Source organism: Bombina bombina, chromosome 4 (genome assembly GCF_027579735.1).
Source record: "Bombina bombina isolate aBomBom1 chromosome 4, aBomBom1.pri, whole genome shotgun sequence".
Classification (NCBI taxonomy): Eukaryota; Metazoa; Chordata; class Amphibia; order Anura; family Bombinatoridae; genus Bombina; species Bombina bombina.
In genome coordinates, this window is record NC_069502.1 from 251,799,728 (window position 1) to 251,824,249 (window position 24,522).

Here is a 24,522-nt window from a genome sequence, read left to right on the forward strand (position 1 = left end):
GATGTTCCCAAAGTGCTGTATCAAAGCACATTAATAGAAAGTTATGTGGAAGGGAAAAGTGTGGAAGAAAAAGGTGCACAAGCAGCAGGGATGACCGCAGCCTGGAGAGGATTGTCAGGAAAAGGCCATTCAAAAGTGTTGGGGACTTTCACAAGGAGTGGAATGAGGCTGGAGTCAGTGCATCAAGAGCCACCACACACAGACGGATCCTGGACATTGGCTTCAAATGTCGTATTCCTCTTGTCAAGCCGCTCCTGAACAAACAACATCAGAAGCGCCTTACCTGGGCTAAAGAAAAACAGACCTGGTCTGTTGCTCAGTGGTCCAAAGTCCTCTTTTCTGATGAAAGCAAATTTTGCATCTCATTTGGAAACCAAGGACCCAGAGTATGGAGGAAGAATGGAGAGGAACACACACCGCAAGATGATTGAAGTCCAGTGTGACGTTTCCACAGTCTCTGTTGATTTGGGGAGCCATGTCATCTGCTAGTGTTGGTCCACTGTGCTTCATTAAGTCCAGGGTCAACGCAGTCGTCTACAAGGAGATTTTGGAGCACTTCATGCTTCCTTCCGCAGACGAGCTCTATGGGGATGCGGACTTCATTTTCCAGCAGGACTTGGCACCTGCCCACACTGCCAAAAGCACCAAAACCTGGTTCAATGACCGTGGGATTACTGTGCTTGATTGGTCAGCAAACTCGCCTGACCTGAACCCCATAGAGAATCTATGGGGCATTGCCAAGAGAAAGATGAGACATGAGACCGAACAATGCAGAAGAGCTGAAGGCCGCTATTGAAGCATCCTGGTCTTCCATAACACCTCAGCAGTGCCACAGGCTGATAGCTTCCATGCCATGCTGCATTGAGGCAGTAATTGCTACAAAAGGGGCCCAAACCAAGTACTGAGCACATACAGTATGCATATGCTTATACTTTTCAGAGGAGATGTCCGATATTGTTCTATGTACAATCCTTGTTTTATTGATTGCATGTAATATTCTAATTTTCTGAGATTGTAGATTTGGGGTTTTCATGAGCTGTAAGCCATAATCATCAGAATTATGACAAATTACGGCTTGAACTATCTTGCTTTGCATGTAATGAGTCTATCTCCTATATTAGTTTAACCTTTTAAGTTGCATTAGTTAAATATATTAACTTTTGCACAATATTCTAATTTTTCGAGTTTCACCTGTAGGTGTAAGGACAAAAAAAAAATTAGTTACTTGCGGTTTTACTACTAGCATTTACCTTCCGTTCTTTGATCAAGATCACTCATAAGCTGAAAGTTCCTTTGAAGCTCACAGGGCAGATTTTCTATACCTAGTGAGATTATAAATAAAATGTTAAAAGTGCATTTAGTCAATGTTCTAATATTATATTTATTAAAGCAATGCAAAAAGTACAGTATAACAAAAGTTAAATATCCAGTAACAATAAAGTTACTGCTATTTTATACTTCATGATTGAAAGTCCCCTTTATTTGTTCCAATTGTAGATAGAGAATATATATATATATATATATATATATATATATATATATATATATATATATATATATATATATATATATATAGAAAAAAAAATATATATATATATATATATATATATATATATATATACATATATACACATATACACACACATACATATACACACACACATTTTATTATTATTATTATTATATCTTAAAAATTGTTCTACTTATTGACTTTTTTCTTTATTTAAAAACTTTTCTTATACAACAGGATTTTATTTAAAATTGTTTGGTGGTGTAGATATTACATTTGCGTGTCAGGACATGTAGATGGTCATAAGGGACAAGTAGACTGGGCTACCACATTAATCCCCTGGACAAGTACATTTTAAAAAAAAAAAAATCCATACCCCTGATACTTAAAATTTACAGTCAAATTAGACGATAGAAGTAAAATCGGAAACTTGTTTAAAATATATACTCTCATCAAAAAAATTTTGGGGGGTTTAAACAACTCTTTAAAGTGATGGTAAACACACACACACACACATATATATAAAAATTGATTTGATGTGATAAAATTGTGTAAACAATAGTTTTTTAAAAAAAAAAAAAAAAAAAAAAAAAAAAAAAAAAGTGGAAAAATGGTGGATTATTGATTGCTTAATCAAAAATGTGAATCTCATGATTCACTTCAAGAATTGAGTGGGTTAAAAATATTTATAGATCACAAAACTAATAATTCTTATGATGTTCTTTAGATTACTTCAAAGTGAAAAAAAAAGTGCCAATGACTGGTGTCTAATGTCCATATTTTCTGTGTTCTGTAAATACTTTGATACACAAAAATAAATACTTGAAAAGATTAAGATGATTAAAATAGTATTTTACTGAGATTAATTAAAATATATATTTGTCTTTACACATAAATTGATTTTTTAAAAATAGCAAATAGTCTAATGATAACTAGATGGACAATACAAGTTGAAAAAATAAAATATATTCAGCGAATATATAAAGATAATTACAAGTTAGTATGTACCAAAATAAACAACGATTAGAGTGTAAGAGAAGTATGGAATTAATTCATATGTATGCAGCTGATGTGATACATCAAAATATAATGATATATGTTACATCAAACTAATTTTATTGTGGCAGTTTATGCAATTTGTGTAACAATATTTTGCAATTATGAATAGGACATAGGTGAGTACTACATATAAAATAAAAACAGTGAGCTTGAGCTAGTTAAAAAGTTATCGCACTGCAGTGGATTAAAAAGCAAACCTTGACAATGAGTTGTACTCTGCCGACTAAAACGGCAATATAACTTTTTGGGGTTTATTTGCAGGACCAGTGATGTTGCCTCTGTGGAGAGGATCTCCGAAAAGGCCGTGTTTTGACCAAACTTCCGGGTCACGGGTCACTAGTAGGGACGAAAAAAAATGGCAAATGCTTATTGGATAGAATCGGTAAGCCCTTATGTTTCTAAAGGGTTACCGATTGTTGTAAAAAACATCAAACCTTCTAGTATGGATATCCACAGATATGTAGTAATAGTGGAAAGAAGCATCCGACAAAGATTGTTGAAATGTCAGAATGGTAAATTAACTTTCTTAGTTGGAAATGTCAGTGTATCACCGGTCCAATGTTGTATCCTTGTAGGTGCTTTTAGTAATAGCTGTTGATCAGACAAACGAATCTTCCTTTGTGATGACTACTAACTGTAGCCTGTGATGAGTGGATCTGCCAGTAGTTGAAAAAGATTGTAGGACCGGACAAACAGTTTCACAAGTCTGTGGTGGATATAGAGATAATATCTCTGAGTGTACTGGTCAAATGCAGCTGTTGCGAAAATGTCTTCCTCTGTAGTGGCCAATAGGCAAAGCATGGAGCTGGGCAAATCTACGCATTTCGGCCGATGGCCTTTAGCAAGATGCCCATTGATTGCTTGACCCAATCCTTTATAGGGTATGGGTTCACTCCTATTGGTCAGATTTGACCTGTTTTCAGTTCTTTATTTAATATTTTTTTTAGGTTATCTACCAAAACTATATCACAATGAAATCAGATACCATTTTTTCCTTATTAAATTTATTAACCAAAAAGATTTTTGATTCAAAACATAGACTATGATGGTAACCGTATTTACTTTTATAATTACAATAATGTTATTAATATGCATCCGTTATGTTACTTTAAAGGACATTTCATTGTCTGTCAGAAATCAAATCTGACCAACAGGAGGGAACTCATACCCTATAAAGGATTGGGTCAAATAATCAATGGGCATCTTGATAAAGGCCATCGGCCGAAACGCGTAGATTTGCCCAGCTCCAGGCTAAGCCTATTAGCCACCAAAGAGGAAGACATTTTCGCAACAGCGGCATTTGACCAGCACACTCAGAGATAATTATCTCTATATCCACCACGGCCTTGTGAAATAGTTTGTCCGGTCCTATAATCTTTTTCAACTACTGACAGATCCACTCATCACAGGCTACAGTTAGTAGTCATCACAAAGGAAGATTGGTTTGTCTGATCAACAGCTATTACTAATAGCAACCACACGGATACAACTTTTACTGACATCGGACCGATAATACACCGGCATTTCAAATTAAAAAGTTAATTTACCATTCTGACATTTTAACGATCTTTGTTGGAAACTTCTTTCCACTATTACTACATATCCGTGGATATCCATACTAGAAGGTTTGTTGGTTTTTACAACAATCAGTAACACCTTTAGGAACATAAGGGCTTACCGATTCTATCCAATCAGCATTTGCCATTTTTTTTCGTCACTACTAGTGACCTGTCCCCACCCGTGGCCCGGAAGTTTGGTCAAAACACGGCTTTTTCTGAGATCCTCTCTAACAGAGGCAGCATCATCGGTTCTGCGAATAAACCCCAAAAAACATAATTTATGTAAGAACTTACCTGATAAATTCATTTCTTTCATATTGGCAAGAGTCCATGAACTAGTGACGTATGGGATATACATTCCTACCAGGAGGGGCAAAGTTTCCCAAACCTCAAAATGCCTATAAATACACCCCCCACCACACCCACAATTCAGTTTAACGAATAGACAAGAAGTGGGGTTATAAGAAAGGAGCAAAAGCATCAACAAGGAATTGGAATAATTGTGCTTTATACAAAAAAATCATAACCACCACAAAAAGGGTGGGCCTCATGGACTCTTGCTAATATGAAAGAAATTAATTTATCAGTTAAGTTCTTACATAAATTATGTTTTCTTTCATGTAATTGGCAAGAGTCCATGAGCTAGTGACGTAAGGGATAGCAAATACCCAAGATGTGGAACTCCACGCAAGAGTCACTAGACAGGGAGGGATAAAAATAAAGACAGCCAATTCCGCTGAAAAAAGAATCCACAACCCAAATCAAAAAAAGTTTTAATCTTTATAAATGAAAAAAAAAAAATGAAATTATAAGCAGAAGAATAAAACTGAAACTGCTGCCTGAAGTACTTTTCTAACAAAAACGGCTTCTGAAGAAGAGAAAACATCAAAATGGTAGAATTTAGTAAAAGTATGCAAAGAAGACTAAGTTGCTGCTTTGCAAATCTGATCAACAGAAGCTTCATTCTTAAAAGCCCAGGAAGTAGAAACTGACCTAGTAGAATGAGCTGTAATCCTCTGAGGCGGGGATTTACCCGACTCCAAATAAGCATGATGAATCAAAAGCTTTAACCAAGATGCCAAAGAAATGGCAGAATTAGAATTAGAACTAGAATTAGAAAAGATAACAAATAGACTAGAAGTCTTTCTGAAATCTTTAGTAGCTTCAACATAATATTTCAAAGCTCTAACCATGTCCAAAGAATGTAAAGATCTTTCCAAAGAATTCTTAGGATTAGGACACAACGAAGGGACAACAATTTCTCTACTAATGTTGTTGGAATTCACAACTTTAGGTAAAAATTTAAATGAAGTCCGCAAAACCTCCTTATCCTGATGAAAAAAAATCAGAAAAGGAGACTCACAAGAAAGAGCAGATAATTCATAAACTCTTCTAGCAGAAGAGATGGCCAAAAGAAACAATACTTTCCAAGAAAGTAATTTAATGTCCAGAGAATGCATAGGCTCAAATAAAGTAGCCTGTAAAGCCCTCAATACCAAATTAAGACTCCAAGGAGGAGAAATTGGCTTAAGGACAGGCTTGATACGAACCAAAGCCTGTACAAAACAATGAATGTCAGGAAGATTAGCAATTTTTATGTGAAACAGAACAGAAAGAGCAGAGATTTGTCATTTCAAGGAACTTGCAGACAAACCCTTATCCAAACCATCCTGAAGAAACTGTAAAATTCTAGGAATTCTAAAAGAATGCTGAGAATTTATGAGAAGAACACCATGAAATGTTAGTCTTCCAAACTCTGTAATAAATCTTTCTAGACACAGGATTTGCGAGCCTGCAACATAGTATTAATCACCGAGTCAGAGAAACCTCTATGACTAAGCACTAAATGTTCAATCTCCATACCTTCAAATTTAATGATTTGAGATCCTGATGGAAAAATGGACCTTGAGATAGAAGGTCTGGCCTTAACGGAAGTGGCCAAGGTTGGCAACTGGACATCCGAACAAGATCCGCATACCAAAACCTGTGTGGCCATGCTGGAGCCACCAGAAGTACAAATGAACACTCCATTATGACTTTGGAAATCACTCTTGGAAGAAGAACTAGAGGCGGAAAGATATAAGCAGGTTGATAATTCCAAGGAAGTGACAATGCATCCACTGCTTCCGCTTGAGGATCCCTGGACCTGGACAGATACCTTGGAAGTTTCCTTTTTAGATGAGAAGCCATCAGATCTATTTCTGGAAGCCCCCACATCTGAACAATCTGAAGAAACACCTCTGGGTGAAGAGACCATTCTCCTGGATGTAAAGTCTGGCGACTGAGACAATCCGCTTCCCAATTGTCTATACCTGGGATATGGACGGCAGAGATTAGACAGGAGCTGGATTCCGCCCATGCAAGTATCCGAGATACTTCTTTCATAGCTTGAGGACTGTGAGTCCCACATTGATGATTGACATACGCCACGGTTGTGACATTGTCTGTCTGAAAACAAATAAACGGTTCTCTCTTCAGAGGAGGCCAAAACTGAAGAGCTCTGAGAATCGCACGGAGTTCCAAAATATTGATTGGCAATCTCGCCTCTTGAGATTTCCAAACCCCCTGCGCTGTCAGAGATCTCTAGACAGCTCCCCAACCTGAAAGACTTGCATCTGTTGAAATCACAGTCCAGGTTGGACGAACAAAAGAGGCCCCCTGGACCAAACGGTGGTGATCTAACCACCAAGTCAGAGATAGTCAAATATTGGGATTTAAGGATATTAATTGTGATATCTTTGTATAATCCCTGCACCATTGGTTCAGCATACAAAGCTGAAGAGGTCTCATGTGAAAACGAGCAAAGGGGATCGCGTCCAATGCTGCAGTCATGAGACCTAAAACCTCCATGCACATAGCTACTGAAGGGAATGACTGAGACAAAGTCATGGATACTGAATCTATTTGGAATCCTAAAAAGGTTACCCTTGTCTGAGGAATCAAGGAACTTTTTGGTAAATTGATCCACCAACCATGTCTTTGAAGAAACAACACTAGTTGATTCGTGTGAGATTCTGCAGAACGTAAAGACTGAGCAAGTACCAAGATGTCGTCCAAATAAGGAAACACCACAATTCCCCGCTGATTAGAGAGTAGGGCACCAAGAACCTTTGAAAAAATCCTTGGAGCTGTTGCTAGGCCAAAAGGAAGAGCAACAAATTGGTAATGCTTGTCTAGAAAAGAGAATCTCAGGAACGGATAATGATCTGGATGAATCGGAATATGAAGATAAGCATCCTGCAAGTCTATTGTGGACATATCATGCCCTTGCTGAACAAAAGGCAGAATAGTCCTTATAGTCACCATTTTGAATGTGGGTATTCTTACATAACGATTCAAAATTTTTAGATCCAGAACTGGTCTGAAAGAATTCTTTCTTTGGAACAATGAACAGATTTGAAAAAAAACCCAGACCCCGTTCCAGATATTGAACTGGCACAATTACCCCGGATAACTCCAGGTCTGAAACACACTTCAGGAAAGCCTGAGCCTTTACTGGGTTCAATGGAATGCGTGAGAGAAAGAAACTTCTCACAGGTGGTCTTACCTTGAAACCTATTCTGTACCCTTGAGAAACAATGTTCTGAATCCAATGGTTTTGGATTGAATTGATCCAAACGTCTTTGAAAAATTGAAGTCTGCCCCCTACCAGCTGCGCTGGAATGAGGGCCGCACCTTCATGCAGACTTGGGGGCTGGTTTTGATTTTCTAAAAGGCTTGGATTTATTCCAGACTGGAGAAGGCTTCCAATTGGAAACCGTTCCTTTAGGGGAAGGATCAGGTTTCTGTTCCTTATTCTGACGAAAGGAACGAAAACGGTTAGCAGCCCTAAATTTACCCTTAGATTTTTTTTATCCTGAGGCAAAAAGGCTCCCTTCCGCCCAGTGACAGTTGAAATTATGGAATCCAACTGAGAACCAAATAATTTATTACCTTGGAAAGAAAGAGATAGCAACGTTGATTTAGAAGTCGTATCCGCATTCCAAGATTTAAGCCATAAAGCTCTTCTAGCTAAAAACATATACCTGACATCAATTCTAATGATATCAAAAATGGCATCACAAATTAAATTATTAGCATGTTGAATTAGCTTAACAATGCTATACACATTAGGGTCTGGTACTTGTTGCCCTAAAGTTTCCAATCAAAAAGTTGAAGCTACAGCAACATCAGCCAAAGAAATAGCAGGCCTAAGAAGATGACCTGAACATAAATAAGCCTTCCTTAGATAAGATTCAAGCTTCCTATCTAAAGGATCTTTAAAAGAAGTACTATCTGCCGTAGGAATAGTAGTACGCTTAGCAAGAGTAGAGATAGCCCCATCAACTTTGGGGATCTTTTCCCAAAACTCCAATCTATCAGTCGGCAAAGAGTACAGTCTCTTAAACCTTGAAGAAGGAGTAAATGAAGTACCCAGACTATTCCATTCCCTAGAAATTACCTCTGAAATAGCACCAGGAACTGGAAAAACCTCTGGAATAACTACATGAGGTTTAAAAACCGAATTTAAACGTTTACCGGTTTTAATATCAAGAGGACTAGTCTCCTCCATATCTAATGCAATCAACACCTCTTTTAATAAGGAACAAATATACTCCATTATAAAGAAGTATGAAGATTTGTCAGTGTCAATATCTGAGGCAGAATCTTCTGAACCAGATAGATCCTCATCAGAGATAGATAAATCAGAATGCTGTTGGTCATTTAAAAATTCATCGAATTTATGAGAAGTTTTAAAAGACCTTTTACGTTTATTAGAAGGTGGTATAACAGACAGGGCCTTCTGAATAGAATTAGAAACAAATTCTCTCACATTAACAGGAATATCCTGAACATTAGATGTTGAAGGAACAACAACAGGTAATGGACTACTACTAATGTAAATATTGTCTGCTTTAGAAAGTTTATCATGACAACTAACACAAACTACAGCCGGAGGAACAGTTACCACAAGTTTACAACAAATGCACTTAGCTTTGGTAGAACCGACATCAGGCAGCAGCATTCCAGAAGTAGATTCTGATACAGGGTCAGATTGAGACATCTTGCAATATGTAAAAGAAAAAACAACATATAAAGCAAAATTATCAATTTCCTTATATGACAGTTTCAGGAATGGGAAAAAATGCAAACAGAATAAGCCTCTGGAAACCAGAAGCAAAAATACATGAAGACTTAAATAATGTCAAAAGTCTGGCGCCAAGTATGACGCCCACAACTGACAAAGTATTTTTGGCGCCAAAAACGTCTGCAACAAACACGAGCGTCATAGATGACGCAACTACGTGAAAATACGTCAACAAAACGTAATTCTCGCGCCAAAAAAGTCTCGCGCCAAGAATGACGCAATAAATTAGGCTTGCGGGTGCAAAATGAAAACTGACAGTCTGTAAAAAGGAAATATACTGATAAACCTGAATCATGGCAAATATAAGTACAAACATTATATTTAGAACTTTACATTTAAAGTGCCAAACCATAGCTAAGAGCGTCTTAATAAAGGAAAACATACTTACCAAAAAGACACTCATCTACATAAAGTAGATAGCCAAACCAGTACTGAAACGAGAATCAGCAGAGGTAATGGTATATAAGAGTATATCGTCGATCTGAAAAGGGAGGTAGGAGAAGAATCTCTATGACCGATAACAGAGAACTTATGAAATAGATCCCAGTTAGGATGACCATTGCATTCAATAGGTAATACTCCCTTCACATCCCTCTGTCATTCACTGCACTCTGAGAGGAACCGGGCTTCAGCATGCTGAGAAGCGCATATCAACGTAGAAATCTAGCACAAACTTACTTCACCACCTCCATAGGAGGCAAAGTTTGTAAAACTGAATTGTAGAGCTGCAACAACTAATCGTCATAATCGATAATAATCGATTATGAAAATAGTTGTCAACGAATCTCATAATCGATTAATTGGTTTGCAATTAGTTGGTCTGTGCACAACACCAGCTGCTTCACTCCAATGAGCTCCTGCATATAGTATTGCGTTTTATGGTTATGTCCTTAGCCTAAAGGACGTCTACTTTTCACTTTTTCAGGACAGTATACGCTTACAACTACCCCTGGCTTATGTGCAACCCAGATATAATAGTCATAATTTGGATTGTTTATATTAAATCTGGTGATTTGGACCTATGCTTTTCCTGATATAGTGCCAAGCTTGTTGTTTACACCTTGCCCCTAGATTGATGGGAGTTATTTAAATTGATGTGCACTATTATCTGTTTGCACAATTATTAGCGTAATGCTTCCTATTGCTGATTATATGTACTGTATAAATAAATGTGTAAGGCTTTGTCCTGCTATTGATATACAGTCCTTAGCGCTTTTGATTTTGTTTTTTATTGTTTTTTTATATTTTTAATAAATTGTGATAATATGTACCAGATTCAACCTTTATAAGTATATATTCGTTATTTTTAGAGCGGACTAGATATCTCCCCTAACCTTATAGCTGGTTATTTACCATTGCATATAGATATTCAAGATATTTTTATGTTAGAATTAAGTCAATGGTTACTTTGAGAGGCCCCTTGCCAAGGTAGAAAACACTTAGCATTGGTGAAGAGCTAGCATAGATAAATATCCCACTTTGGTGAAATTGGGAAAACCCTACTTATACACCTCAACAGCCTTTTCTCTGCTGCAGGAAATATAGCTGCAAACAAACAAACAGAGAACCAGCCTTAGCCAGAAGCATGTGGACATGTTGAGATTTTTGCATTTCAATGCAAAGTTTCTGAAAGAGTGAATAACAGAATGTTATTAACAGTGATAGTCTAACTCTTTCTAGTTCTACCTCTTTTCAAACAGTTTGTGGGTTTGTTTTGTTTAATTATAAAACTGTGCTCTGCTGCTTAAAAATTGAAGAAACAGTTGTGTTAATGTAAAGTTTTAGTCTGAAGTTTATATTTGTAACACTCATTATGTGGATGTTATTTAAAACATAGAAAACTATTATTGATTCTCTTTTTATCCGATTAGTCGATTAATCGAAAAAATAATTGGCCGATTAATCGATTATGAAAATAATAGTTAGTTGCAGCCCTACTGAATTGTGGGTGTGGTGGTGGGGTGTATTTATAGGCATTTTGAGGTTTGGGAAACTTTGCCCCTCCTGGTAGGAATGTATATCCCATACGTCACTAGCTCATGGACTCTTGCCAATTACATGAAAGTTATATTGATGTTTTGGTCAGCAGAGTACAACTCATTGTCAAGGTTTGCTTTTTGTTTGTTTTTTTAAATAATTTTTGAGGATTGTTACAAGGCATACATAAAATACAAAACAAAAAAAACACATAAAAAAGGTGAGAAATACATCACAGTACCACATATTTCAGACAAGAGGTACAGACATAAAGGTATGCAACTAATATTTTGGGCCTCAATAGAAAATGTCCACACTATAGGAGGTCAAGTTCAATAAAGGAGACCACTTTTAGATCTCAGATGACAAACCTATTTTTTTTAATCTTTAATATAAGTTTTCTACGTTGTAACACTGGACTCCCTTTTGTATTCAAAAATTAAGAAGCATACCCCCACAGAGATGGGGTAAATGATGGGGTATATATCATCAGGGCCTCTCTGAGAACCAGCGCGTTAGTACAATTTAATATAAACTTAAGGTTAAATCATAACCATTAACACCTGAAAGTGAAGCTGTAACGCATTTACTAAAATAGTAAATAAGTAGCCTAACTCAATGATTTATATACTCTATGAGAACCTGGTATGCCACACATAGGCCATAACCTTATATCTATAAATATGCTTCTATAAAGTTGCGTGAAGGTATTAAACCATTAACATCTGAGAAAGTAGCTGCAGCTTTAAAGCACTTGTCAAAAATAGCTATAGTAAGGGAAAAGTAAATAGAAATTTTGGACCCAATATCTATTGTAATCTTATTAAATCCACCTCATGTATGATAACTAAAGAACTCACCCTCGTCAGAGGCCTCTCCTGGACCTCAATAATATACTTACAGATACAATTAAAAGGGAGCGGGTTTATATCTATAGTAAGGGGAAAACTAACTGGGAAGGGCCACTTTTGTACCCAGTATAGATTCTAGGGAATTACAATAAATATACCGAATATCACAAAGAAAAAAAAATGTGAAATAAATGTGATAACAAAAATCATAAAAGGAAAACCAAATAAAGTTCTGAATCAAGGATATGTCTGTGTCCTCTGGATGAGTTTTTCAGCTTGTTAGCATTCCTCAGTGAGATCCCATAAAAAAGGAAACAGAAAATTGCAACATAGTGTGAATATGTAATGGCACTTTGAGGAAGTAGTTGTTTTGTAACAAATGACTACTCACATTTGTTGGAGCTTTCCACTAAGCTCAAGGATATGCGCACTCCCACTTTATACTGATGGGAAAACAGTACACTAAGCAAAACTTGGATACAAATTTATTTTAAAATATATAAAAGCGTCACATAAGCCTTGATAACACCACAATGTAAGGGTACAAAAGCAGATATGCTGTAACAAATGCTTCAAATCGCCAAACTTGCAAAGACGTAAATGGATCAGCAGGAGTGTGACCGCTGAAACCAAAACCTTTTTAGTAGCAAGACAATAGCGCTAAGCCCCCAGGTGTCCTGGCTAGTGTAGAGACGCAATAAAACTCAATATAGAACAGTTCAGTTCCGACGTACGTTTCGCTGGTATGCTTTGTCAATCCTTGACAAAGCATACCAGCGAAACATACGTCGGAACTGAACTGTTCTATATTGAGTTTTATTGCGTCTCTACACTAGCCAGGACACCTGGGGGCTTAGCGCTATTGTCTTGCTACTAAAAAGGTTTTGGTTTCAGCGGTCACACTCCTGCTGATCCATTTACCTCTTTGCAAGTTTGGCGATTTGAAGCATTTGTTAAAGCATATCTGCTTTTGTACCCTTACATTGTGGTGTTATCAAGGCTTATGTGACGCTTTTATATATTTTAAAATAAATTTGTATCCAAGTTTTGCTTAGTGTACTGTTTTCCCATCAGTATAAAGTGGGAGTGCGCATATCCTTGAGCTTAGTGGAAAGCTCCAACAAATGTGAGTAGTCATTTGTTACAAAACAACTACTTCCTCAAAGTGCCATTACATATTCACACTATGTTGCAATTTTCTGTTTCCTTTTTTATGGGATCTCACTGAGGAATGCTAACAAGCTGAAAAACTCATCCAGAGGACACAGACATATCCTTGATTCAGAACTTTATTTGGTTTTCCTCATAGATTCTAGGGAACCCTACTAACTTTTAAATAACCCAAAATCTAAGGAACTTAATCCAAATAGAATAACATGGCTCCTCATAATCCACCTCTATTGAGGTTATAAGAATTATATTTGCTCTCTATTAGGGTATTATATTAACACATCTAAAAACAACCTATTAGGCCTCCAAAGAACCAAATATTACTTTTTCTAAATACCATCCTAAAAATAACATTCATGAATAGGATTCTTTATTTTATGCCGGCCCTTTCTGGGCTTCTAAGGATAGTGAAACATTTTTATATATGCATCTATACATTGAGACCCCCATATACAGCATTTAGTTCTCTACTAAACCATATAAGTTGTATACTTTCTATTGGAGTATTGTAATCAACACATCTAAGCATGTTTATCTCCCAGAAATAAGACCCAGATACTTTAACAGAAGAAGGGAGTGTATAAGCCACTTTTGGACCTCAATGATCTCTGCATTCAGTTCTGAGGGTACAGACCTCTTTTAGACCAGCATAATGAAAAAAAATATACACTGAAGGAGGAGAACTGTCTTTTGTACAACAAATACAGTAATATTAGCCCTTAACAAGGTTTTAAACATCTAGTGGACGCCACTGTCTCTTCTAATGGCTGGAGCAGAGCCAGGCTTCCCCTACTAACCGTTTTATCTTATTTTGTACCAGAAATTAAAAGTTATGCATAGAAGTAAGGGCTGATGGTCCTAAAAAATAACAGCACAGATACCTACAAATATAGTGAATCAAAGCTTAAAAGGTAAAGTCAACACCAGAATTTTTGTTATTTTAAAACAGATAACCCCTTAATTACCCATTCCCCAGTTTTGCATAACCAACACAGTTATAGTAATACACATTTTATCTCTGTAATTACCTTGTATCTAAGCCTCTGCAGACTGCCCCCTTATTTCATTTCTTTTGACAGACTTACTCCTCGGTAAATTAATGTGCATGAGCTCAATGTTATCTATATGAAACACATGAACGCCCTCTAGTGGTGAAAAACTGTCAAAATGCATTTAGATTAGAGGCGGCCTTCAAGGTCTAAGAAATTAGCATGTGAACCTCCTAGGTTTAGCTTTCAACTAAGAATACCAAGAGAACAAAGCAAAATTGGTGATAAAAGTAAATAGGATAGTTGTTTAAAATTACTTGCCCTATCTGAATCATGAAAGGGTTTTTTGGACTTGACTGTCCCTTTAACTAAAGATGACCACAAGGGCAGGTAATCTTAACATATCGGCCAAGGGATATAGACACTGAGCTAAAAGTAAGCGCAGGAGCCCAACAATGTCAAAAATGCTAACATGCGTCTCTGTCAGGAACCAAGCCTCCAGATTAAAAAGAAAAGGTCTGGGAGGCATTCTGCTAAGAAGGGCTGTGTGGGGATTTGAACCTGTGGCTCTGTGGTTACTATTCCTGTTTGCTTGCAAGTCGGTTTGCTTGTGTGTTGAGCCACAGCCAGTTCTAGCAATAGCACGGATCTTAAAAGATCTGATAAATAACTATTTGCCTTACTTGTTATTACACCTGTGCAACACACAGGTGTTCTCAATTCTGGAATTAATCAGAACCAACCCTGTGCAAAACCTCCCTATTTAAGGATGGCTTTTAGTCTGCATTGGTGTCTTCACATTGGATCTGTTTTGTCAAGTCAGAACCTGTTTCCTGTATTTCTTTGGAGAAAGATTTCCTTTGCACCTGTTTACAAGGTATTACCAGGAGAAAGCCTTTACCTTTAAACCTGTTACCAATCTTCAAGTTTGTTTCCTGCCTTGTGCATTTCCTGCACTCAGCAATTACAAGGAGAGAGACTTTACCTTTAAACCTGTTACCAGTTTGCAAGTTGTTTCCTGCATTGTGCAATTCCTGCACTCAGCAATTACAAGGAGAGAGACTTTACCTTTAAACCTGTAACCAGTTTGCAAGTTTGTATCCTGCCTTGTGCAAATCCTGCACTCAGCAATTAGTAGGAGAAAGACTTTCCTTTTTGAATCTGCATCTCTGCTTACTTTGTTTGTTTATTTTCACTCCTGCTGTATGTGGTCTTAACATACCTGAGTAGCATATTTAAATATTCTGCAAGTATTTGCTTAAACAAAGTATTCTGTTGTTTAAATAAATTTGTTTTCATTTTCAATCAGTATGGCTTCTACTAATCTTCCTTTAAAGCAACTGTTCCAGACAATGAGGCTCCCACATGATATCCTGAGACAGAACATGACAGAATGTGAAGACCCTAAAAGAGAGCCCTCTGGGATTATTGCTGTATTGGATTCAGTGTTAAAGTTTATTAAGGACATACTCATTAACTTTATGGAGCTGGTGGAAATGTTATCTCTCCCAACCGAAACCTTGTCTAAAGTTACCTCCCAAACAAGGAAAGGTTTTAAAGAACCCTTAACAGAAGAGGAGAAAATTCGGCGAAGACAACTTAACCTCTGTTTCTATTGTGGGGGACCTGGTCACCGCATCACAGGGTGTCCAGTAAGACCTCCTAGAGGATCAAGTCAAGATACAGCCAAGTTGAAAATGAACTCTGATGTTAAGGGAACAAATTATACTTCCACTAGCAAACTGTATGATACCCCTGGAGATGACCCAGCTATGAAGAATACATCAATTCTACAAACAACCGTTTCTAACACGCTTCAAGAAATGGTACCTGATTTGAAACAGATGGTCATTGGGAGTACAACTCCAACTACATCCATTACCCATACCACTGCGTCTGTTTCTGCATCAACCACATTGGGGAACTCTGCAAAAATACCTCCTGGAAATCCTGCACATTACCTTGTTTCTGCCCTGGCTGGAGATCCAGCTAACAAAAGTCACTCATCAGACATAAAAGTGACAAACCTTCCAGCTGAATCAGACTCTGCCAATTCTAAAGATCCACACCTCCTTGTACCACCTTCACCCAGCTACTCATGGACTGAGAAAGAATTGGATGAGATGGTTGAATTGGATATAAATGACACAGAAAATGAATTCCTGGACTCTGAAGGAGAGGTCATACCTTACCCGGAGGTACTCTACCCATCAGGCAAATATGACCCAGATAACGAATTCCTTGACTCTGAAGGAGAGCTCTTTTCCTACCCGGAGGTACCCTGCCCATCAGCCAGTCCATTGCAAGCTGCTGGGTATAATCAGGAACCTCTAAATCAAAACTGTCTTGGTTTTTCAGCTCTTGTTATGCCTACAGGGATATCTTCTAAGGGTCCCCAATCTCAGGCAGCTGTTCCAAGCAAAGAATCCATTCCATCTGATTGTATTAGGGCTTCAAATGGAACACTTGTTCGTAAATCCCACCTTCAGATGTTTGAACAGGCTTTGAGCGCCCAGAGTGCGCTCTTTGGAGGGGGCATCTGTCAGGAACCAAGCCTCCAGATTAAAAAGAAAAGGTCTGGGAGGCATTCTGCTAAGAAGGGCTGTGTGGGGATTTGAACCTGTGGCTCTGTGGTTACTATTCCTGTTTGCTTGCAAGTCGGTTTGCTTGTGTGTTGAGCCACAGCCAGTTCTAGCAATAGCATGGATCTTAAAAGATCTGATAAATAACTATTTGCCTTACTTGTTATTACACCTGTGCAACACACAGGTGTTCTCAATTCTGGAATTAATCAGAACCAACCCTGTGCAAAACCTCCCTATTTAAGGATGGCTTTTAGTCTGCTTTGGTGTCTTCACATTGGATCTGTTTTGTCAAGTCAGAACCTGTTTCCTGTATTTCTTTGGAGAAAGATTTCCTTTGCACCTGTTTACAAGGTATTACCAGGAGAAAGCCTTTACCTTTAAACCTGTTACCAATCTTAAAGTTTGTTTCCTGCACTCAGCAATTACAAGGAGAGAGACTTTACCTTTAAACCTGTTACCAGTTTGCAAGTTGTTTCCTGCATTGTGCAATTCCTGCACTCAGCAATTACAAGGAGAGAGACTTTACCTTTAAACCTGTTACCAGTTTGCAAGTTTGTATCCTGCCTTGTGCAAATCCTGCACTCAGCAATTAGTAGGAGAAAGACTTTCCTTTTTGAATCTGCATCTCTGCTTACTTTGTTTGTTTATTTTCACTCCTGCTGTATGTGGTCTTAACATACCTGAGTAGCATATTTAAATATTCTGCAAGTATTTGCTTAAACAAAGTATTCTGTTGTTTAAATAAATTTGTTTTCATTTTCAATCAGTATGGCTTCTACTAATCTTCCTTTAAAGCAACTGTTCCAGACAATGAGGCTCTCACATGATATCCTGAGACAGAACATGACAGTCTCAGAATAGAGTAGACATCTTTTAGGATAATGTCCAGGATCGAAGCTCAGGAAAGGGTGCCGTTCATGGTTAAATACGGAGTCAGACCTGGCACTCCGGGGTCCACCATTATAGTGAATGCATCATCCAACACTGACTCTGTCCTGAGAACCTCCCGGTAAGAAATCTATCAAATATGGGGCTGAGTCTTTATTTGAGCCCAGCGCACGCCACATCTCTAGGCCACAGCTTATGCAGAATCCCAGGGTAATAGAGTAACATCGGGCTACCAGCACCCGGTACTCACCCGCAAAGCCATACACTGGGGAGCCGGCCTCTTTCCCCTGCACGACTAAGCAAGTTCTCAGACAATTCGTATTCCCGCTGAGCCAGATTCACATGTGCCTCTCAAGCTTTCCTCTCCAGAGTTAGCCTCCTGCTGCTCCCTCTCCGATAGAGCAGTACCGACAGGTGCGCCCTCATAACATCTGTTGAGCCTTATGCTGCACACTTGAAACTGCATCCTCTTCCTCTGTAGGCCCAAAAGTCTTCTTTTCAGGAGCACCTGCTAAAGCCATGAGACGGTCAAATCTGTGATGCATCTGCTGTTCAAATTCAGCAAATAGGTTTCGAAACTTATCATAGGTCCTCCTCCATGCTTAAGAACGTTTATGCAGAGAATTTCAGTATATACTCTGCTTACCCGGTTTCCCGGTGGGGGAAGTTAATCTCTCTCCTGAGGAGCAGCCATAAATTCTCAGCGGTTCGGCCTGGGAAGTCTCGTTATTTCAAAAGAAGTATATAATTCCATTCAGCTAAGTGTCTACTGTGTCCTGAAGTATAAATTTTGTGTCCAAAATATTGTTACACAAATTGCATAAACTGCCACAATCAAATTAGTTTAAATGTAACATATTGTCACATTAGCTGCATACATATGTATTAAAGGGACACTCAATCAAAATTAAGCTTTCATTATTCAGATAGAGCATGTCATTTTAAACAACTTTCCAATTTACTTCCATTAACAAAATGTGCACATTCTTTTTATATTTAAACTTTGAGTCACCAGCTCCTACTGAGCATGTGCAAGAATAAATAAGTGTGTATGCATTTAGGAATGGCTGATGGCTGTCGCATGGTACAGTGGAAAAAGACACAACTTTTAAAATTGTTAGGAAAAAAAATAAAAAAAAATCTACTACTCATTTGAAGTTCAGACTAAGTGCTATTGCATCGTCTTGTTATCTTGCATTTGTTGATTACGCAGATCTACGGTGTTGACTGGTCCTTTAATTCCATACTTCTCTTACACTCTAATAGTTGTTTATATTGGTACATACTAACTTGTAATTATCTTTATATATTCGCTGAATATATTTATCATTTTTTCAACTTGTATTGTCCAACTCTTTATCATTAGACTATTTGCTATTTTTAAGAAATCAATTTGCAAAGACAAATATATATTTTAATTCATCTCAGTAAAATACTATTTTAATCATCTTAATCTTTTCAAGTATTTATTTTTGTGTATCAAGTATTTATGGAACACGGAAAATATTGACATCAGTCATTAGCACTTTTTTCACTTTTAAGTATTCTAAAGAACATCATGAGAATTATTAGTTTTGTGATCTATAAATATTTTTAACACTCACTCAATTCTTGAAGTGACACAAAAGATTCAAATTTTTGATTAAGCAATCAATCAATCACCATTTTGCCACCTTTTTTCTTTTTAAACATCAAATCAATTTTTTCATGTTTCTTTATTCCATAATATTTATTATTTTTAACCACACATTGTGTTTCCTATACATATATAATTATATATGTAATATTAACATTACTTGTAGCATTTTCAACCAGCTTTTTACCGCTATCCTTTTTTGTATTAGTATTCTTTTTGTTCTCGACATTTGCTTGGAGGAGTAATTGTCTTTTTAGGGTGTTAGCAGGTGTTGAAACCTGTTTATTCATTTTATTTTTTTAATATTTTGTTATCTTTTCGAAATATCAATTTTTCTACCTGTCAAAGGCCTTCACTCTGCCCTTGCCGGTTTTCCTGGATTCAACATAGTTTTGTTTATAGAGGGATATACTATTCTAATGTCACAAATAGGGCGAATTGTATTCTTATGACTGATAGTTCTATTTTACCTTGCAATAGATGGACGCTCCCGTGTTCCAATTTGTATGTGCATGCTCAAATTTTACAGGGTCCCAATACAGGTAAACCGTGAATCACCCCTCTGATTTGCTTTTGCTATTGTAAGTTATTTATTATAAAACTAGTTGATAAGTCTGCCCAGAGATAAGTCTGTGTGTTAAAAATGAAACCCCCAAGCTACAAAAAAATAAAGTAAAAATACAGAGAAAAATAAACAAAGCTATCCAAAATAATAAAATGAAACCTAAAACCCCTATAAAAATAACCCCCCCCCCCAAAATAAAAAACACCCCCAATCTAATAATAAACTACCAATAGCCCTTAAAAAGGTTTTTTGTAGGGCATTGCCCTAAAGAAATCAGCTCTTTTACATTCAAATTCAAAATAAACAAAGTCCCCCCTAACAGTAAAACCCCCCACCCACCAAAATAAAAAACTAATAAACATAAACTACCAATTGCCCCTAAAGGAGCATTTGTATGGGCATTGCCCTTAAAAGGGCATACAGCTCTTTTGCAATTTGCCCCCCCAAAAAAACCTAATATAAAAAAACAAACCCCCCCAGAAAATGTAAAACCTAACACTAAAGCCCCAAATAACTACTCACGGTTTCAGAAGTCCGGCGGAGAAGGTCTTCTTCTAGGCGGGTCTATCATATTCATCCACAGCGGAGCAGGCTTCCCAGATGTGGCGATCCTCGGCAGTGGTCATCTGTTGCGGCGTTGGCGGTCCTCGGCGGCATGGAGGTTCCTCTTATCCGATGTCCGTGGTATACTAAATATTGAATGCAAGGTACCACAAGCAATTTGGGGTATCTTGCATTCCTATTGGCTGATTTTTTCAAAACAGCCAATAGGATTAGAGCTACTAAAATCCTATTGGCTGTTCAAATCAGCCAATATGATTTCAGTAGCTCTCATCCTATTGGCTGATTTTGAAATTTTCAGCCAATAGGAATTCAAGGTACCCCAATAAATATGGCATACCTTGAATTCAATCTTCAGTGTGCTGCCGCAGAGGATCGCCACTTATGAGAAGACCGCTCCGGACCGCCGCTCCACCTTCGCTATGGATGAAGATGATGGACTCGCCTGGAAGAAGACCTTCTCTGCTGGACTTCTGAAACCGTGAGTACTTACTTGAAGCTTTAGTGTTAGGTTTTAAATTGTTTGGGGGTTTGTTTTTTTAGATTAGGTTTTTTTTGGGGGGAAAATAGCAAAAAAGCTGAATGCCCTTTTAAAGGGCAATGCCCATACAAATGCCCCTTTAGGGACAATGGGTAGTTTGTGTTTATTAGTGGTTTTTTTTTTTTTTTTTTTTAATTATGGGGGTTGGGTGGGGGGGTTTTACAGTTAGGGGGACTTTGTTTATTTGTAATGTAAAAAAGAACTGATTTCTTTAGGGCAATGCCCTACAAAAAGCCCTTTTAAAGGTTATTGGTAGTTTAGCATTAGATTCGGGTTTTTTATTATTTTTTGTAATGTTAGCGTTTTGATATTTTCTGTAATTAGAATAATGTAATATTTTCTATTTTCTATTGTAATGTAGTATTTTTTTATTGTAATTAAGGGGGTGTTAGTTTAGGGGGCTTAGTCATTAGTTTTTTGCGTTGTGGGGGTTGGCAGTGTAGGAGTGAATAGATAAATTAGGTTTAATGCGTTGTGGGGGGTTGGCGAATTAGGGGTTAATAGATGTATTAGGTAGTTTGCGATTTTGGGGTTTGCGGATTTAGGGGTTAATAATTTTATTAGTTAGATGGGGCTTTTTTCTCAATACTTCGTGCGGGTGGTTAGTTTATTTTTTTCTTAATACGGGTGGTTATTTATTAATTTTTAAAAATACTTATTGCTGGCATTTTTTTTTTTTGTAGTGCTCCATTTGCCTTCGCTGCATCCCGGTGGATTCGGAAAATGGCAGGGTGGTGAAAGAATCCACCGCTTACGCTGCATCCAGGTGAATTATTTTGGCTGCGCGCAGCCAACATGCTGTTGGCTGCCTCGTGCTGCAAAAATTCTTTTGAGGATGCGCGCGCAACTGGCGACACCGACGGACGCGTTACAAACGAGATTATAGTATAGATAAAAGGAAAACTAAATATATATTTATTCAGAATGAGCATCACACCTAAAAGGACAAAATTTAAATATTTTTATATATGGAAAAAATTTTTTGTACATAGTGATCACTGCATATTGAGCAGAAGCTTCTAGCACAAATCCATGTAAACACTAAATCGTAACAAAATCTACAATTCAGTGTTTACCGTTTCGTCAATGTGGACTTCCCTCTGGTCTTAGTACGCATGTGTGTGATTTTCATGCACGCACATATTGACACTTCTCTGGGATGGATGACGAGAGCGGGAGTGTAGTGCATGTGCGTTACAGCCAGTGTTCTGTTGAGAACTCCAATTCCTCAAAAACTCCAATCTAACGTCACTACCCGGTGACTCATCTACTTTAGTATCTGTTTTGCCTCTGTCTGGGGGGCGCACCGACGATCCTCTGGCATACACCCCTAGTAAACCTTGGGGAATGAGGTTTACAAGGAGGGCTTTGGCCCCCCTTGAACCCCACCAGGCAGAGGCAAAATAGATAGTGAAGATAGGCGATTACAGTGCCCATCTGATTGGTTGTGAATCCTTTCATTCACTGGACAGTGACCAATCAGATGTATGGAATCACCGGAAGTGAGGTCAGATTGGAGTTTTTAATGTATTGGAGTTCTCGATAGAACACCGGTACACTATTGGATTAAATAAAGTCAACTGGCACGCATTGCATCCCTATTAGTAAAAAAAAATATATATATATATAGCACTGAGGTGCGGGGCCGGAGGAAGGATGCAAGAGAGTACGGAATAGAGAGAGTGGAATATATACACTTTGAAGGTAAGGAAGAAAAAAAAAAACTAAAAACGTCAGACTGTATTTTTAAGCATTTCCTTTCAGGTGGCACTTAGTAAAAACACTGTTTACCATCACTTTAAACAGTGGCAAACATTGCAAAAATAATGAGCACTAACACCATAGAAGATTAACTTATTTTTTAACCTTGTCCATTGTGCCAGAAAATGTCTTACGATAACAAAATAATACACATCAGAGAGAGACAAAAAAAAAAAACCAAGCAAACATAGGATTCTACCCTAGCACAACTTGTTAGCAAGTATAGAATACAAATAAAGTTAGGGGGAGGGGGGCGATGAAAAAGAAAAAAAAAAAAAGTAGGAAAAATACGCGCACGCGCGCTTTTTTTAGCGTCATGACGCTTCCCTTCAATACCTTACAATCACGCGCCCGTAAACTAGTGACGCAGTTATAATGTTACGCTTGATACCCTGTTATCACATTTATTTCATATACTGTGTAATAGGATTACATTTTACATACCATATTTCACCATTAAACGCTTATACTTACTATCTAGATAATGCTCCAAATACATCGCCGTCGCCATGTTCCCAAAAGCGACCGTTCTTCCCTCAGCAGCCTGACCCGCTCAGTGGTACGCTTGATTATTCATGAGAAGCGCGCTTCCGGCGGAGGGTTAGAAGACGTCTACCTTATTACTATTCATGAGACCTGACCACTGCAGTTGTAGGCAGCCGTGGCACAGTTAGTACCCTCCCACTGAGTGTTGTGATGAGGGGGCGTAGCCAGAAAATTCGGCACAGTCAGGGTATTGCCCACTATAATGTTGGGACTGGCGCGGAGTAACCCACCTATGAATTACAATAGGATACTGTGACAGTTCTGAAAACCAAAATTGAACGATTTGAGATTCTGTTTCACGCCCCCTTAATTAGTGTTGAAACACCCTGTTGGAAAATGAACGAGTTACAGTTTCCTACATTACGTCGGAACTCGGAAGTTCTGCATGCGGATGTGACATAACAACCATTCAAAAGACCATTTGTCGCTTACCAGGGTGTTAAACGTATACAATTGGTTCGTGCCGTGGGAGAGCAGAGCGGGAAATACTATTACCCGGTTTAAACATGGCAGGGCGTAGGGGAGCTTTGATAGTGTTAGAGGGAGCCGACCGTGCTGGAAAAAGCACTCAGGTTCGCAAACTGGTTGAAGCTTTGAAGGAGCGGGGATATCGGGCAGAGGGACTGCGGTTTCCAGGTGAGCAAAGTTCTGAGACATTTTGAAGACCTGCAAGTTGCAGCATATTTGTTTATGGAATTGCTGACATTTTGCATTCAGTAGAAGTAAAATTGCGAATACCATACCAGCAATGTAAAAAGTGTAATCAATTTAAGTAATATTGAGTAGCAGTTTTCTATGTATAGGGAACATTCTATTTTTAAATGCATACCACTTAAAGTGATTGTAAAGTTTAAAGGGACATTATACACTCATTTTTTCTTTGCATAAATGTTTTGTAGATGATCTATTTATATAGCCCATAAAGTTTTTTTTTTAAATAAATGTATTGTTTTGCTTATTTTTAAATAACATTGCTCTGATTTTCAGACTCCTAACAAAGCCCCAAAGTTTTATGTGAATACTGTCAGCTACCTTCTCCAGCTTGCTCCTGTTTGTGTAAAGGGTCTTTTCATATGCAAAAGAGGGGGGAGGGTCTTATTTGCCACTTGCAGTGGGCTTTCCAGCTACCTTTTCAACAGAGCCAAACTGACAGCTTCAAGTAAGTTTTTAAACAGTTTTCATACTGGATTTTTATA

General features: G+C 37.8%; 2 protein-coding genes across 2 annotated transcripts in view; one reads left to right on the plus strand and one right to left on the minus strand.

The window, feature by feature from the left end:
- The window catches only part of ING5 (inhibitor of growth family member 5), a 66,702-nt gene extending 43,276 nt beyond the window's left edge, over positions 1-23,426 (minus strand). Inside the window, exons 1-2 of the mRNA XM_053709884.1 lie at positions 23,255-23,426; positions 1,251-1,322 (exon numbers count right to left, since the gene is read on the minus strand). Of these exons, the coding sequence (XP_053565859.1) occupies positions 1,251-1,322; positions 23,255-23,291 (109 nt within the window). The 5' untranslated portion in view covers positions 23,292-23,426. The remainder of the gene's footprint in view (positions 1-1,250; positions 1,323-23,254) is intronic.
- Positions 23,427-23,494: 68 nt separating this feature from the next.
- DTYMK (deoxythymidylate kinase) overlaps positions 23,495-24,522 on the plus strand; it is a 150,027-nt gene continuing 148,999 nt past the window's right edge. Inside the window, exon 1 of the mRNA XM_053709885.1 lies at positions 23,495-23,962. Within this exon, the coding sequence (XP_053565860.1) occupies positions 23,833-23,962 (130 nt within the window). The 5' untranslated portion in view covers positions 23,495-23,832. The remainder of the gene's footprint in view (positions 23,963-24,522) is intronic.